Source organism: Microplitis mediator, chromosome 2, assembly GCF_029852145.1.
Source record: "Microplitis mediator isolate UGA2020A chromosome 2, iyMicMedi2.1, whole genome shotgun sequence".
Lineage (NCBI taxonomy): Eukaryota > Metazoa > Arthropoda > Insecta > Hymenoptera > Braconidae > Microplitis > Microplitis mediator.
This window is the reverse complement of record NC_079970.1, coordinates 19,608,808-19,622,420: the sequence shown is the minus strand read 5'-3', so window position 1 is coordinate 19,622,420 and position 13,613 is coordinate 19,608,808. Positions and strand designations below refer to the sequence as shown.

Sequence of the window (13,613 nt, the reverse complement as noted above, 5' to 3'; positions counted from 1 at the left end):
TTACAGATTTGCAAATTAATTATTTAGGAAATAAACCGAAATTTTGGTATAAAAAGTATCTTTTAAATGGTTGGATTTATCGACCATTGGTTAATAAAACTATGTCCTATAATATAAAGAATATTATTTACAATAAAATTTGAATTTGTCTTCAACTAAAATTAATCCAGAGTAATAATTTATTTTTGATGTTTGTGTATTTATTGGAAGATAAAGAATACAATGTAATAATATTTTTTGTTTTACAAAACGTACTTTGACAGACATCAATTAGCAAAAATATTAGCGCATTAATATAATTGATATGATAACTATTGTAAATTATATTATTAAAATGAAAGTAATTATAAAAAAAAGTAGAAAGATTTAGATCAAGCCCGAAAAGGATTATAACTGATAATAATAAATTTAAAAATATCCGGCTTATGCTACAGTATTGAATTGCCAAGATGTTGATCTGGAAAAAAAATTTTAATAATTATTTTTTAACTTATGATTTGATAACATTTGATAAAAACTCTAAGAAATTTAAACAAACCTTTTTTTCTATTTAATATTGCAAATTTTCGTTAAGACAGTCATCAATAATGCTGGATTAGTGTTTAGTAATGCTTTATATTCTTCAGCTTCGGTAATTATCTTTGAATTGATTGCAATGAAATCTGCTACATAATTCAAAAATATTCCGTTAGCGTTATGACGGTTAAGTAAAACAAGATATTTAACGGCATTTCTAACAGTTATGTTTTTACAAAGTGATTCTTCGCATAACTTTTTTAGAGCTGGTATCTGATATTTATCTGCTACTTCATATAAACGTTCAGCAACTTCATCAAGATTAGTCACATTGTCCGTATAAATGAATTCCAATAGTTTTTCAAGGATATCAGGATCCATATCAGGGATATTTACTACATTACTTCTGGTGTTTTTCTTATGAGATGACAACATTGCACGAAATACATTATTTCGATTCATTAGTAAAGCTTTGTGAGCTAGAATTCTCTTATCACCAACAGCTAGAATAATATCACTGTAATCTTTACTATGAAAAAGAGCTGGCAAATCGTCGACAACTTGTTTCGATCTTTTTAATCGAAGTTTAGTGATGGGTGGACTAGCGTAAGAACGTACGATAATTTCAATAAGTTCAAGGGATACAGTGAATGTTTCATCAGATACTAAATTACCTGCTTCTTCCAATAGTTCACTTACTGGACGAGACTGCAGAATAACATGTCCTACACTGTTTTTGAAAATTTTAGTTTCTGTTTGCTCTAATTGTTTGTTTCCTGCATCATCAATAAAACTTATCGAATATTTGGCTCTTAATGTTTGATGTCCACCACAATATGTCAAAGCTATTGAAAGCCATTCGCCCTGTTGAGGTACATACGTTAATTTCATTGTTAAATACCACGAACTATCACCGGTATTATTATTACTTGAAAAAACTGGTGATTGGATTGTACTGTCTTCTTTGTTGCTCAAGGCGAATCGCATAATTGAAAAAATATGATCTACTTTCCATTTATATATAATTATCCGTTCTTCCATCATAGAATGGGTTTCTACAACTTGTAAATCTTCCATTTCGGCAAATTATTTGAATTCAAATACAGAAAACTTGAACTCTTCACTTAAATCGACAATATAGAACGTATTTTAATGCAATGCGAGAATGTATAACAATGAGACTGTTAACGTACCGCGGTACCACTGTATTGCGCACGAAGAAATGAATGAATAAATGCTTGCTTCTTTTATTATGATAACTTATAACTTTGAAAGTTTTAATGGCAGCTTGTCGGAAAATTCGCACTACGTAACTCAAAACTAAGATATAAACACTGGAAAAATTAAACGCGAATAAATAAGAAATTGTTTTTAAAATATGATGATTAATGAGAAGTGAGAATGTATAGAAGATATGAGAAAATACATGAATCTTCAATAAATAAATTAATTAATTGTAAGTAATGAAATTGAAATCAATGTGCATACTAATTATAGGATCCTGAAGCTTACAAACAATTAACAATTTCCGGATTTTCTTTATAACAAATCAATTCATACAAAAAGTGAAAACTAAAAATATGCACGTGCAGAAAGTTAAAAAGACTATATAGGTGCAATTGTTTTTCTTATAATGTGTTTGAATTCATTTATGCTAGCGATATGTGAATCAATTGATATTTATGTAACACGGGGTCCAGTTTTTGTTTCCTTTCACATCCATCATAAGCAAAACTATTGAGGAACTTGTTCTTTATTCAAATTTATCCGTAGTTATGATTTATTTTTTAAGTATGAGTATTTATTGAAAAATTAAGAATACAAAATAATCATTTTTTTTTAAAACACGCTTTTATAAGCATGAACTAGCAGAAGTTAATAAATGTATTAGTATAATTGATATAATCATTGTCAATGATATTATCAAAATGAGAGTGATTATAAAAAAGAAAAATTAAATTTAAGTTAAGGTCAAAATAACGAATTATAACTGATAATAAGATATTAAATAAATTCCCGTTTTTGTTGCGGTATTGAATCACCAAAATGTTGATCTGAAACAAAAACATTCAAATAATTATTTTTTAACTCATGCCTGAATTTGATGAAAACTTTAAAAAGTTTAAATGAACCTTTTTTTCATTTAATACTGCAAATTTTCGTTAATACAGTCAACAATAATGCTGGATTAGTGTTTAGTAATGCTTTATATTCTTCAGTTCCAGTAATAATCTTTGAATTGATTGCAATAAAATCTACTACACAATTCAGAACTTCTTCATCAGCATTGTGAAGATCAAGTAAAACTAGATATTTAACGGCATTTTCAACACTTACACTTTTACAAAATGATTCTTCACATAACTCTTTAAGAGCTGGTAACTGATATTTATCTGCCACTTCGTATAAACGTTCGGAAACTTTATCAAGATCAGTCACAGTGTCTGTATAAATAAATTCTAATAGTTTCTTGCATGTATCAGGTTCCATATCAGGAATGTCTACTTCATTTTCTCTGTTATCATTTAGATTTTGTGTAAACATTGTAGAAAATACAGGGCTTTGACTCATCAGCAAAATTTTGTGGGCTGGAATTCTTTCATCACCAACAACTAGGACAACATCACTATCTTCTTTACTATGAAAAAAAGCTACCAATCTGTCGGCAGTTTGTTTCGGTTTTTTGAATCGAAATTTAGTGATGGGTAGACTAGTGTTAGAGCGTACAATAAAATCGGTAATTTTAAGGGATATTGTTAATGTATCATCAGGTAATAATGTATCTCTTTCGAACCATAGCTTAGTTACATCAACGAACTCTGAAATACTAAATTCTTCCCAATTTTTCAAAATTTTAGTTCCTTTTTGTTGAAACCGTTTGTTCTCTTCATCATCAATAATACATATTGAATATTGGGCTCTTAATTTTTGATGACATCCACAATATCCTAAAATTATTGGTAACGATTCTTGAAACCTCCATATCTGTTCAAGGTCTATTTTTAAATACCATGAACTATAACCAGGTTCATTATAAGGTGAAAAAAAAACTGGTGATTGGATTGTACTGTTCGCTCTGTTCTTAAAGACAATTTGCGTAATCCAAAAAAAATCATGTATTTTCCATTCATATATAATTTTCCTTTCTTCAATCACCGAATGAGTTTGTACAATTGGGAAACCTTCCATTGCATCCAATAACTTTAATACAGATAAAAAAAATTCAATTCTTTGTTTTAGTTTATCACATAAAACGTATTATAATGCAAATCGTAAAAATATAACAAGACTATTTACGTATTAGTATATCTCGCACAAACAAATGAATGAATGCGTGATTCTTTTATCTATCTCGATGTTATATAGCTTGACGTACTACATAATTCAAAAGTAAGAGATATTAAAACAAAGACAAAAATAAATAAGAAATTGTTTTTAAAATATTATGGTTAATAATAAGTGGGAATATTAAAGATATGAGAAAATACATAAATCTTCAATAGCTAAATTAATTAATTCAATTAAAGAAATTGAAAAAATGCGCGTACTGATTATAGGATCCGGAAATCAACAGACAATTAACAACTTCCGGATTTTTCTTTCAACAAATCAATTATAAAAAAATAGAAACCAATAATACGCACATGCAGAAAGTTACAAAAAAACTATAGGCGCAATTTTTTTCAAAAATTTTTTTTAAAATTTTTAGTTATCAATTTGATGAAACTTTATACTTTATTGAATGTTCGGTAACAATAATATTTTAATTTATTTATGCTAGCGTATGTTGATCAATTGATATTTATGAAACACGGGGTTCAGTTCGTGTTTTTTTTCACACTCATCATAAGCAAAAATAAAAATATCAAAGAACTTGTTCTTTATTCAAATTTTTATTAGTCTAGTCAACAAGTGCCTTTTTGACGAAAACCTGTTTAACCTTATCAAAATTATGGTTTTGGTCTCATTCGATTCGAAATGGCATCTAGAAAAAATGTTCAAGTGGAAAATTGGGGCTCGCAAAAATTGTAAAAGTTATAAACAATTTAGTGAAAAAAAAAAAAGGGTTTGGTTTTTTGCAAATATTTCGAAAAATATTTGAGATATCCGAAATTTGAAAAAAGATCCTTAAAGAGGAGGAAATATCCTAAAAAAAAGTCCTACCTCCCCGAATTGTACCGACAATATTTATAATTTTAATTTAACGGTGAAAATGGGACTAAAAACGGGTAGCGGCCCGTGTACGCGCGTCAACCGAATCAATAGCATGATGAATAAAAATTATTTTAACCGATAAAATATAAATATTAAGGAATAAAAAAAATTTGGTACTTTCAAAACACATGAATAAATAATAATCCGCCGAATAAAAATTTTTACCCCGATTTTTCTATTAACTATGCTTTTGTTAATTAGTTAATTTTGACCTGTTAAAAGTATACATAAAAACCCTGATTATTTCTAAACTAAAAACCCAGAATTTTTTTCACTTCTTGGAGCTATTCTTGAAAGGGTTTGATCAGGGAACTTCGTAGTTTATTAGTCGTAATTAAAAATTGTAATTATTGATTTAGTTTATTTATTTTATTACACATATATATCTTATATATATCAAAAATAAATTACAGTATATTTTTTATATTTGAGTGTAATTTTTTTTTTTTAGATTTTTTTTATTTTATGCCAAGGCACCCCGGGAAAAAATGTTCAGGCCTGATCAGACATGAGCAGGTCTGATCAGGTCTGTTCATGCCTGTTCATGCCCATTCTGGTAAAACGATTATATATAAAAAATGGTCCTATAAAATTATATATAATTATGCATAACTATATACAATTATATATAATTATTTCTATAAAAATGAAAAAAAAATAAAAAATATGGGGGTGTCTAGGATTCGAACCGTGGACCTTGCGCTTGAAAGTTCGCCTCGTTACCTGTTGACCTAAGAGATGGAGATGAAAAGTAGGTCTCGTACGAACTTCAAGTACTGAAAGTCTTAAGACTCATGCCTGTTCATGTCTGATCAGGTCTGATCCTTTTTTCCCGGGTTATACGTGATAGATTCTTGGTCAAAAAAATTTTATATCTATGAACAGACATGAACAGACATAACCAGGCATGAGCAGGCCTGATCAGGCCTGAGCTTATTCAACGCTTCAGACATGAACAGACATGGACAGGTATGATCAGGCCTGAACGCATATAACGCTTCAGACATGAACAGACATGGTCAGGCATGAACAGACATGGTCAGGCATGAACAGACATGGACAGGCATGGACAGGTTTGATCAGGCCTGAACGCATATAACGCTTCAGACATGAACAGACATGGTCAGGCCTGAACATGCATGAACAGACATGATTAGGCCTGAACGTATTTAAAGCTTCAGACATGAACAGGCATGGACAGGTATGATCAGGCCTGATCTTGTCTAATGTCAGGCCTGACCATACATGAACAGGCATGATCAGGTCTAATTTCAGGCCTGATCATACATGAACAGGCATGGTCAGGCCTGATCATTTTTTCCCGGGACAGGCCAAATGGCAATTTCAATTACAGATTGATTACATACGAATTTATATGTAAATTTATAAACGTGAGTACATAATAAGGTCATAATCGTCGCAATTTATTTTAATATTTATTTATTTATTTTTATTTTTAGAATTATAATTTTTTGGCAATTCCTATAATCTGTGAAAAAATTCGAAGGAATGGAAAAATTCCTAGTACACGGAGAGAAATTCATGGTAACAATTACAATACATTATGGGAATGGTTCCGCATGGTAGTGCATGGTAATCGATTTTTTTGAAATGTTGATTATAGGAACGGTACCCATCTATATTATAGTTATCATTACTATAATATTATAGTAATCGTTATCATAATATTATGGTAACCGTTACCATAACATTATGGAAATGGTTACTATAATATGATGGTACACGGAAAGAAAATTATGGGAAGTATTGCTATGCATTATGGGAATGGTTCCCATAATGGTATGGGAATGGTACCTATACTACTATAGGAATGGTTCCCATATATTATGGGAACCATCCCCATAATAGTATGGGAATAGTTCCCATACCATTATGGGAATGGTTCCCATAATGATATAGGAATCATTCCCATACTATTATGGGAATGGTTCCCATACTATTATGGGAATGGTTCCCATATTGGTATAGGAACTATTCCTATAATATTATGGGAACTATTCCCATAATGTTATGGGAACCATCCCTATAATATCATAAAAATTTCTGTTTGCACAATAGTGTAGAAATTTCCCAAAATTTGAATTTTCTTGAATGTTTTGTGCTGACAAAAAATTCTTGTTAAAAATTTTAATGTTTTTTTGCCAAATACGATTTTTTTTTTCAATGTTTGAATTTTTGTTTTTATGTTTAATAATATTTCTGTGTATTGTAGAAGTGATTATCACACTTCTTTAAAATAATTTTTTCATGATAATATGGGAACCATTCCCATAATATTATAGGAATGGTTCTTATAATAGTATGGGAACTATTCCCATAATATTATGGGAATGATTCCCATAATGGTATAGGAACCATTCCAATTGCATTATAGGAATCATTCCCATAATATTATGGGAATAGTTCCCATACTATTATAGGAACCATTCCCATAATATTATGGGAATGGTTCCTATAATTTATGGGAATAGTTCCTATAAATTATAGGAACCATTCCCATAAATTATAGGAATGATTCCCATAATATTATAGACAGTATTCCTATATAAATTATAGGAACCATTCCTATAATTATAGGAATCATTCCTATAGTGTTATGGGTATCATTCCCATAATTATAGGAACTATTCCTATAATTATGGGAAACATTCCTATAATTATAGGAACCGCTCCCATAATTTATGGTCGTAATTCCTATGATGGTATAGGAAAAAATTTCACAAAATTATGGGAACCGCTGCCATAATTTTCTTTCCGTGTACGGTTACCATAATCATTACCATAACTCTTTCACATGCGACATGGGAACTGTTACCATAATGATGGGAATAGTTCCCATACTTAAGAAAACTTTTCCCAGAAAGTTTGGGCCTATATCCCATAATTCCAAGTAATCATTACCATAACAGTACAAGGAAAAAAATAAACTTTAAAAATTAGTGTTTGAAATTATAACCCAGAACCCGGGTGTCAATATGGGAAATTTTAACATTAAAAATATTAAATTTTATAATACGTGTCGTCAATTTTCTCAGTATTAGTTACGTTTTTTAAAGTTCAAATAATAATTTTTCTTGCATAGACAATAAATTTTCATACATATCTTGTAATTATTCATGTTTTAATCATAAACGAAAAAATTACTATTTAAAATGATAGTATTTACTGATCACTTTATCATTATATTACTTGTCGTTTTCAATTTATATAGTTCATTTTTTTCTGTGTGCACCATCAGCAGCAACAACAGCAATGACGGATGACCCAATGGCAATATTATCTTGAGCAAGCTGACGTCGAGCGTAAATTTCTTGAATTTCATTCATCATTGTCCGGAAAACCTTTGAAGTACGAAGAAGTTGACAGTAAAAATTATTTGTATTTATCAACCATGTGACAATAACGCCTTCTTTAACAGATAAATTGATAACGGGCACTCCACTTTCGTTTAAATGGCGCATAATTTGTTGACGACATGAGTTGTTGGCTTGCACTACGACTAAATCGATTATTATTCTTAGCTACTTCTTTGGCTTGGCTTCAAGTCAGCAGCATCACAATAAGTTTCATTAATATACGGTCCAATAGGTTCATTATTGACAACTTCACGGATGAGTATTTCATCGACATCATTTTCTTGAGTGATAAATTCAGCTTCAAGTAATTTCATAACTGTAAGTGGAATAAATTCATTGACTTCATTGCTGTCCAGAGTTGCGAATAGCGCATTAAATTTATAATTGCATTAGTGCTTCAATTAAATTATTTTTCATATTTCATAATCCAAAAACAACAAATTAAAAATGGTTTTTTAATTTTTAATTCAATATTTTTAAATTGAAAATAAATTTTTAAATTTTTAATCTAATATCTCTGAAATAATAATAATTTTTCAATTTTTAATCCAATATCTTTGAATTAAAAATAATTTTTTAATTTTCAATCCAACATTTTTGAATTAAAAATTAAATTTCAAATTTTCAATTCGTAAAGTAGCGTTAAAATGTGATGGCTTAGTTTTTAAATAAAACATGAAATAAAAAATTTCATTTCGGAAAACCAGATTAAAAAATTTCTTTCTAATCTCTAATTCCATATTTAAGAATTGAAAAGTAAATCAAAAATTTTAATTAGCCATAGCTAAAGGGGATTAAAAAATTACATTTTGTTTTTTAATTTTCTATTCACGAATCAAAAATTAAATAAAAAACTTTTAATTCCGAACATCGGATTAGTGTTGTTTTAATTTTAAATTCTCTGTTTAAACTGAAAATTATTAAAAAAATTTTATTCCTAAATGTCTCAACTATGAATAATTTTTTTATTTCAAATTCTATTATATCTGACGATCAAGAGTAAGTTTAAAAATATTTAAACTTGAAGATCAAGTAAAATAGTATTCTTTCCTGTTATAAGTGCTGTCAAATAACTTATTGTAGAATGGCCGGTTGCCTATTCACTTATGAATTTTATTTATTTAACTTATTTCGTTTATATAAACAGGATTATTATTTCATTTAAAAATTATTTATTTATTATAAATTTTTATTATTGAATATTCTTTCGGCAAAAACTATTATTTATTGGATATTCTTTCGTTTAAGATTGTTTATTGAATTAACATTTATTATTTGTTGAGTATTCTTTTAATTAGAATTATTTCGTTTAAAAATTGTTTATTTTAATATTTGTTTGTTAAAATTAAATAGCCTTTTAGTTAAAAGTATCTCGTTTAAAAATGATTTATTTTAGTTTTATTTTCTCAATGACTATTTTGTCATTAAAATCTCGTTTGGCTATTTGTTCTGTGATACCGAAATGTTTCTACAAAAGTGCACTTAAAATAAAAGTAAGGGATTAAGATTGTGTAAAGATTACTTCGTTTATTTAAAAACGACTACTATAAAATTTCATTTTAAAATTTATTTATTTCTTACATATTCTAAGTACGCTTTTGTTAATACATATTTTCGGTTATTTTCTAAGGAAAGTATTTCCAGATGGCCTACGGACCTTTATAATTACTTGAGGGAACTAACTCTTTTCCTTTTCTTTTTCTTCATTGTAAAGAAAACTTGTTCATACTTTGATGATTGCAGCCAGAAGAGAGCGAGCGTTTTCTTTTGTTCCTCGGGCCCAAAACTTCTAAGATATATTTTTCTTGTTAAGAGATGTTTTCATGTTCACTTGACTCATTGTGTTTTATAAAAATTTTATATGAATAAAAAAAATTATTTTGAAAATTATAAAAATTAATCGGACGTAACAGTTGATAAATTAAATAATTCGACACTTTAATTGTTACATTTCTGGCAAATGGTAATTTTTATAGTTTTTAAGACGAATAAATGATTTTTAAAGCAAGAAAATTTCATTTATTGAAGAACAATCATACATGTACATTTTAAAAATGTAAAATATACTGCTTATAAATTGCAAAAATTTTTTTAATGTGTAAGATGTAGAAATTCGAGTTTGCAATTTAATTCTTATAGTTTTGAGATCGAAGGGCTTGTTTTTACATTTTATACTGTAATTATTCCTATTTTCTTTTTTCCATGCAATAGTACATATGGGGCATTCCACGCCAAATCGACCACTTTTGAACCCAAACCCCTTTAATTTGGCTGAAAATTTTTTCTCTTTTTCTACCCCATCAAAAACGTTTCTCATAATTTTTTCACCCAACCGAAAAAAAGTTATCAATTTTTGAAAAAAAATGGCTTTTTTAATTTTAAATAGCTATAACTTTTTCAAAATTCGACTGATTGGGGCGTTTTTTTTTTTTTTCAAAATTTTTGTTTCTGAATGTACTTTTTGAAAAAAAATACAAAAAAATTATTACAACCTATTTCATTGTTTTTTTGTAGATTTTTATAAAAAATCAAAAATTTTTCGATGTTTACTATTTTGGATTTTGGATTTTTTTTTTTTTTTTTTTTTTACTTTGACTTTTTCTGCAGATCCTAAAATTTTTTCAGAGTGATGTTTTTTCGATTTATATTTTTTTTTTCCAATTGAAATAAAAAAAAAATTCTTTTAACCATAAAACAATGAGTGTAGAAGGAATTTTTTTGAATTGCCAGCATCTGTCCAAAAATGGACCAAACGAGAACTTTTTTTTTTAATTTTCTTTGTTTTTAAATGTAGTTTTCAGAAAAAAATACAAAAAAATTATTCAGAAGGTCCTATTTTTAAACTTGATTTTTCGAACAAAATTCAAATTATTTCGAGGATTACCATTTAAATTTATTGTTCCATTTTCTTTTTTCCAAATTAGAAAGTTTTCTGAGCACTCTCAAAAATTTTAAGCATGGTGTTATGAGAAATAAGGCTAGTTGTAAAAAATTTTTTTTTTCAATTGGAAAAAAAAAAATATAAATCGAAAAAACATCACTTCGAAGAAATTTGAGGATCTGCAGAAAAATTTAAAGTTTCATGTAAAAAAAAAAAAATCAAAAATCAAAAATGGTAAACATCGAAAAATTTTTTATTTTTTATAAAAATCTACAAAAAAACAATGAAGATAGGTTGCAATAATTTTTTTGTATTTTTTTTCAAAAAGTACATTTAATAAAAAAAATTTTGAAAAAAAAAAACGTCCCAATCGGTCGAATTTTGAAAAAGCTATAGCTATTTAAAATAAAAAAAGCCATTTTTTTCAAAAATTTTTATAACTTTTTTTCGGTTGGGTGAAAAAATTTGAAAAAATTATGAGAAACGTTTTTGATGGGGTAGAAAAAGAGAAAAAATTTTCAGTCAAATTAAAGGGGTCGGGTTCAAAAGTAGTCGATTTGGCGTGGAATGCCCCATATATATTTAACGACCCCTAAACTTAAGTCATAAATCATTAGTATTATCTTAGAAAATCTAGAGAATCTTTAAAACATTATTTCCGCTGTAATTACGAAGTGGACATTCAGCCGTATGCGGAGAAAAATAATTATCCCAAAAGTATGAACTGTAACTATTGTCATTAGACAGCCAAAGTAAGGGGAGGGGGTAACAACTGAAAAATCGAAGTGGTGGGGATTCTATGCTAAATTCGAAGGATTCGAAGGTACCATAGACCATCATTTAGAATTATTTCTGATCTTGAGACTATCAGTGGTACAGCAGTGGTACAGTTACTCTCGTCTTAAGACTACAAAATTATAATCAACGTTGACCAATAATTTAAAGTTGAATTATTACCACGTCAACAGTTACTTTAATAGTTTAGTGTGAAACTTCATTTACTTTAAAGTTCATTTGTTAAAAATCGGTTATTCTTAAGTATATCAAATTCATTACAATGGATGTCCATCGTGCAATGTTCAACTACGAGTACGTTTACAATATGATGGAACAAGGAATTATCAAAGACATTAATACAGTGCATGAGTTTATAAGTGGAGCAACTTGTCTTCATATAGCAGCTATGAATAATGATAAGAAATTGGTCGATTATCTGCTCCAGAAGCAGGCAGATGTAAATTTAAAAAGTGAATTCTGGGGTACAGCTCTCCATATAGCTGTTATGGAAGAAAATCTGGCAATAACTGAGAGCTTAATCAACTATGGAGCAGGCGTTAATACTCAATTACTTAATGCCACTTACTACACACCCTTACAATTAGCGGTTGAGCAAAACAACAAAGACATTGCTGAATTTTTAATTAAAAATGGTGCAGATGTTAATGCTGTGTTAACTAATAATAAATCTGAATTTATCCAACCACCATTACATCTGGCTATTGAGAAGGGAAATGAAGGAATGGTAGAGCTGCTCTTGCAAAATAATGCTGATCTTAATATTGATGTTGTTCCTTATGGTAAACCACTTGACGTTGCTATCAGAGAAGAAAACTTGGAAATTGTGAAGCTTCTTCTTGCGTATGGCGCAGATATTAAAGATTCAACTGATTATCAATTTGGACAAGACATTTCTCTACATGTTGCCGTTTCAACCAAAAATTTAAAAGTAGTGGAATTATTGTTATCTGATCCTACCATTGATGTAAATATAGTGTCCAACGATGGAAATTCAGTTCTTCACGACGGAGTTGAGTACGGTTGCAGCATTATTATTATAAATCATCTTCTTGATGCTGGCGTTGATATTAATTTAAAAAACAATTGTGGTGAAACGGTATTTGATCGATTTCATGTTATTGAAAAAGATGCTCTCGATACATTACAACATTATGTTGTAAAACTTAGTGCGGCCTCGTTATATGTCAGTGACGAAAATTTAGCACGAGTGAATAAAAAAAAATATAATCCAGTGCGTGAGAAGTGTATGAAAGAAATTGAACAGATGAAACATAGAATGATTGGTAGTTTTACATTGTATGATTTATTGCATAAATCTGAATACAAATTGGCTGCTGGTTTAAAACACATTCCTAATAATATTATTTTGAGTTGGGACTTTCAATCTATTTTCCCACTATACGGTGGAATGGTGGCTTATCGTTTAAAAAGAGCATTAGGGCGAAAAAATTTGTTACTTAATGTCAGTGATTTAGTATATGCTATTTTTAATAATATTCAACTACCAAGAACTTTTACAAAAATGATTTTTGACTATCTTACTAACACCGATTTAAAGAAATTAGACGTTTCGGATGATTCCCAAGTAGATATCTTAATCAAGATGTTAGAATCACAGCGTATATAGATTATAATATTTCGTTGTATTCTCCTTGAATTGATCAATATTGCCGCTAGGGTTAATTACAAGATCATTAAAACGAAATATATTTACGAGTGTATAATGCATATACTAAGCTGCGAGGAAATAAAAGGGAAAATAAGTGAAAAAGGTCAACAAGCAAGAAGCAAATGGTGAGACGAACTAGAGGGGGAATTAACAAGTG

At 28.7% G+C, this 13,613-nt stretch overlaps 3 protein-coding genes across 3 annotated transcripts; 1 reads left to right on the top strand and 2 right to left on the bottom strand.

Annotated features, from left to right (window-relative positions):
• Positions 1-193: 193 nt before the first annotated feature.
• Positions 194-1,754, bottom strand: LOC130663271 (speckle-type POZ protein-like). The gene is made up of 2 exons (XM_057462399.1): positions 539-1,754; positions 194-457 (listed from the first exon to the last, which is right to left on the bottom strand). The coding sequence occupies exon 1, from the start codon at positions 1,591-1,593 to the stop codon at positions 547-549; it is 1,047 nt and encodes a 348-aa protein (XP_057318382.1). The 5' UTR covers positions 1,594-1,754; the 3' UTR covers positions 194-457; positions 539-546.
• Positions 1,755-2,054: 300 nt separating this feature from the next.
• LOC130663457 (speckle-type POZ protein-like) lies at positions 2,055-3,814 on the bottom strand. The gene is made up of 2 exons (XM_057462693.1): positions 2,649-3,814; positions 2,055-2,570 (listed from the first exon to the last, which is right to left on the bottom strand). Exon 1 carries the CDS (start codon positions 3,703-3,705, stop codon positions 2,656-2,658), a length of 1,050 nt encoding a protein of 349 aa, XP_057318676.1. The 5' UTR covers positions 3,706-3,814; the 3' UTR covers positions 2,055-2,570; positions 2,649-2,655.
• Positions 3,815-12,046: 8,232 nt separating this feature from the next.
• Positions 12,047-13,414, top strand: LOC130663219 (putative ankyrin repeat protein RF_0381). Its single transcript, XM_057462339.1, has one exon. It carries the CDS (start codon positions 12,047-12,049, stop codon positions 13,412-13,414), a length of 1,368 nt encoding a protein of 455 aa, XP_057318322.1.
• Positions 13,415-13,613: the final 199 nt, after the last annotated feature.

What these genes read in the sequence shown, in the direction of transcription:
- LOC130663219 (XM_057462339.1), top strand. Translation starts at nt 12,047, where the DNA reads ATGGATGTCCATCGTGCAATGTTCAACTACGAGTACGTTTACAATATG.
- LOC130663271 (XM_057462399.1), bottom strand. Translation starts at nt 1,593, where the DNA reads ATGGAAGATTTACAAGTTGTAGAAACCCATTCTATGATGGAAGAACGG.
- LOC130663457 (XM_057462693.1), bottom strand. Translation starts at nt 3,705, where the DNA reads ATGGAAGGTTTCCCAATTGTACAAACTCATTCGGTGATTGAAGAAAGG.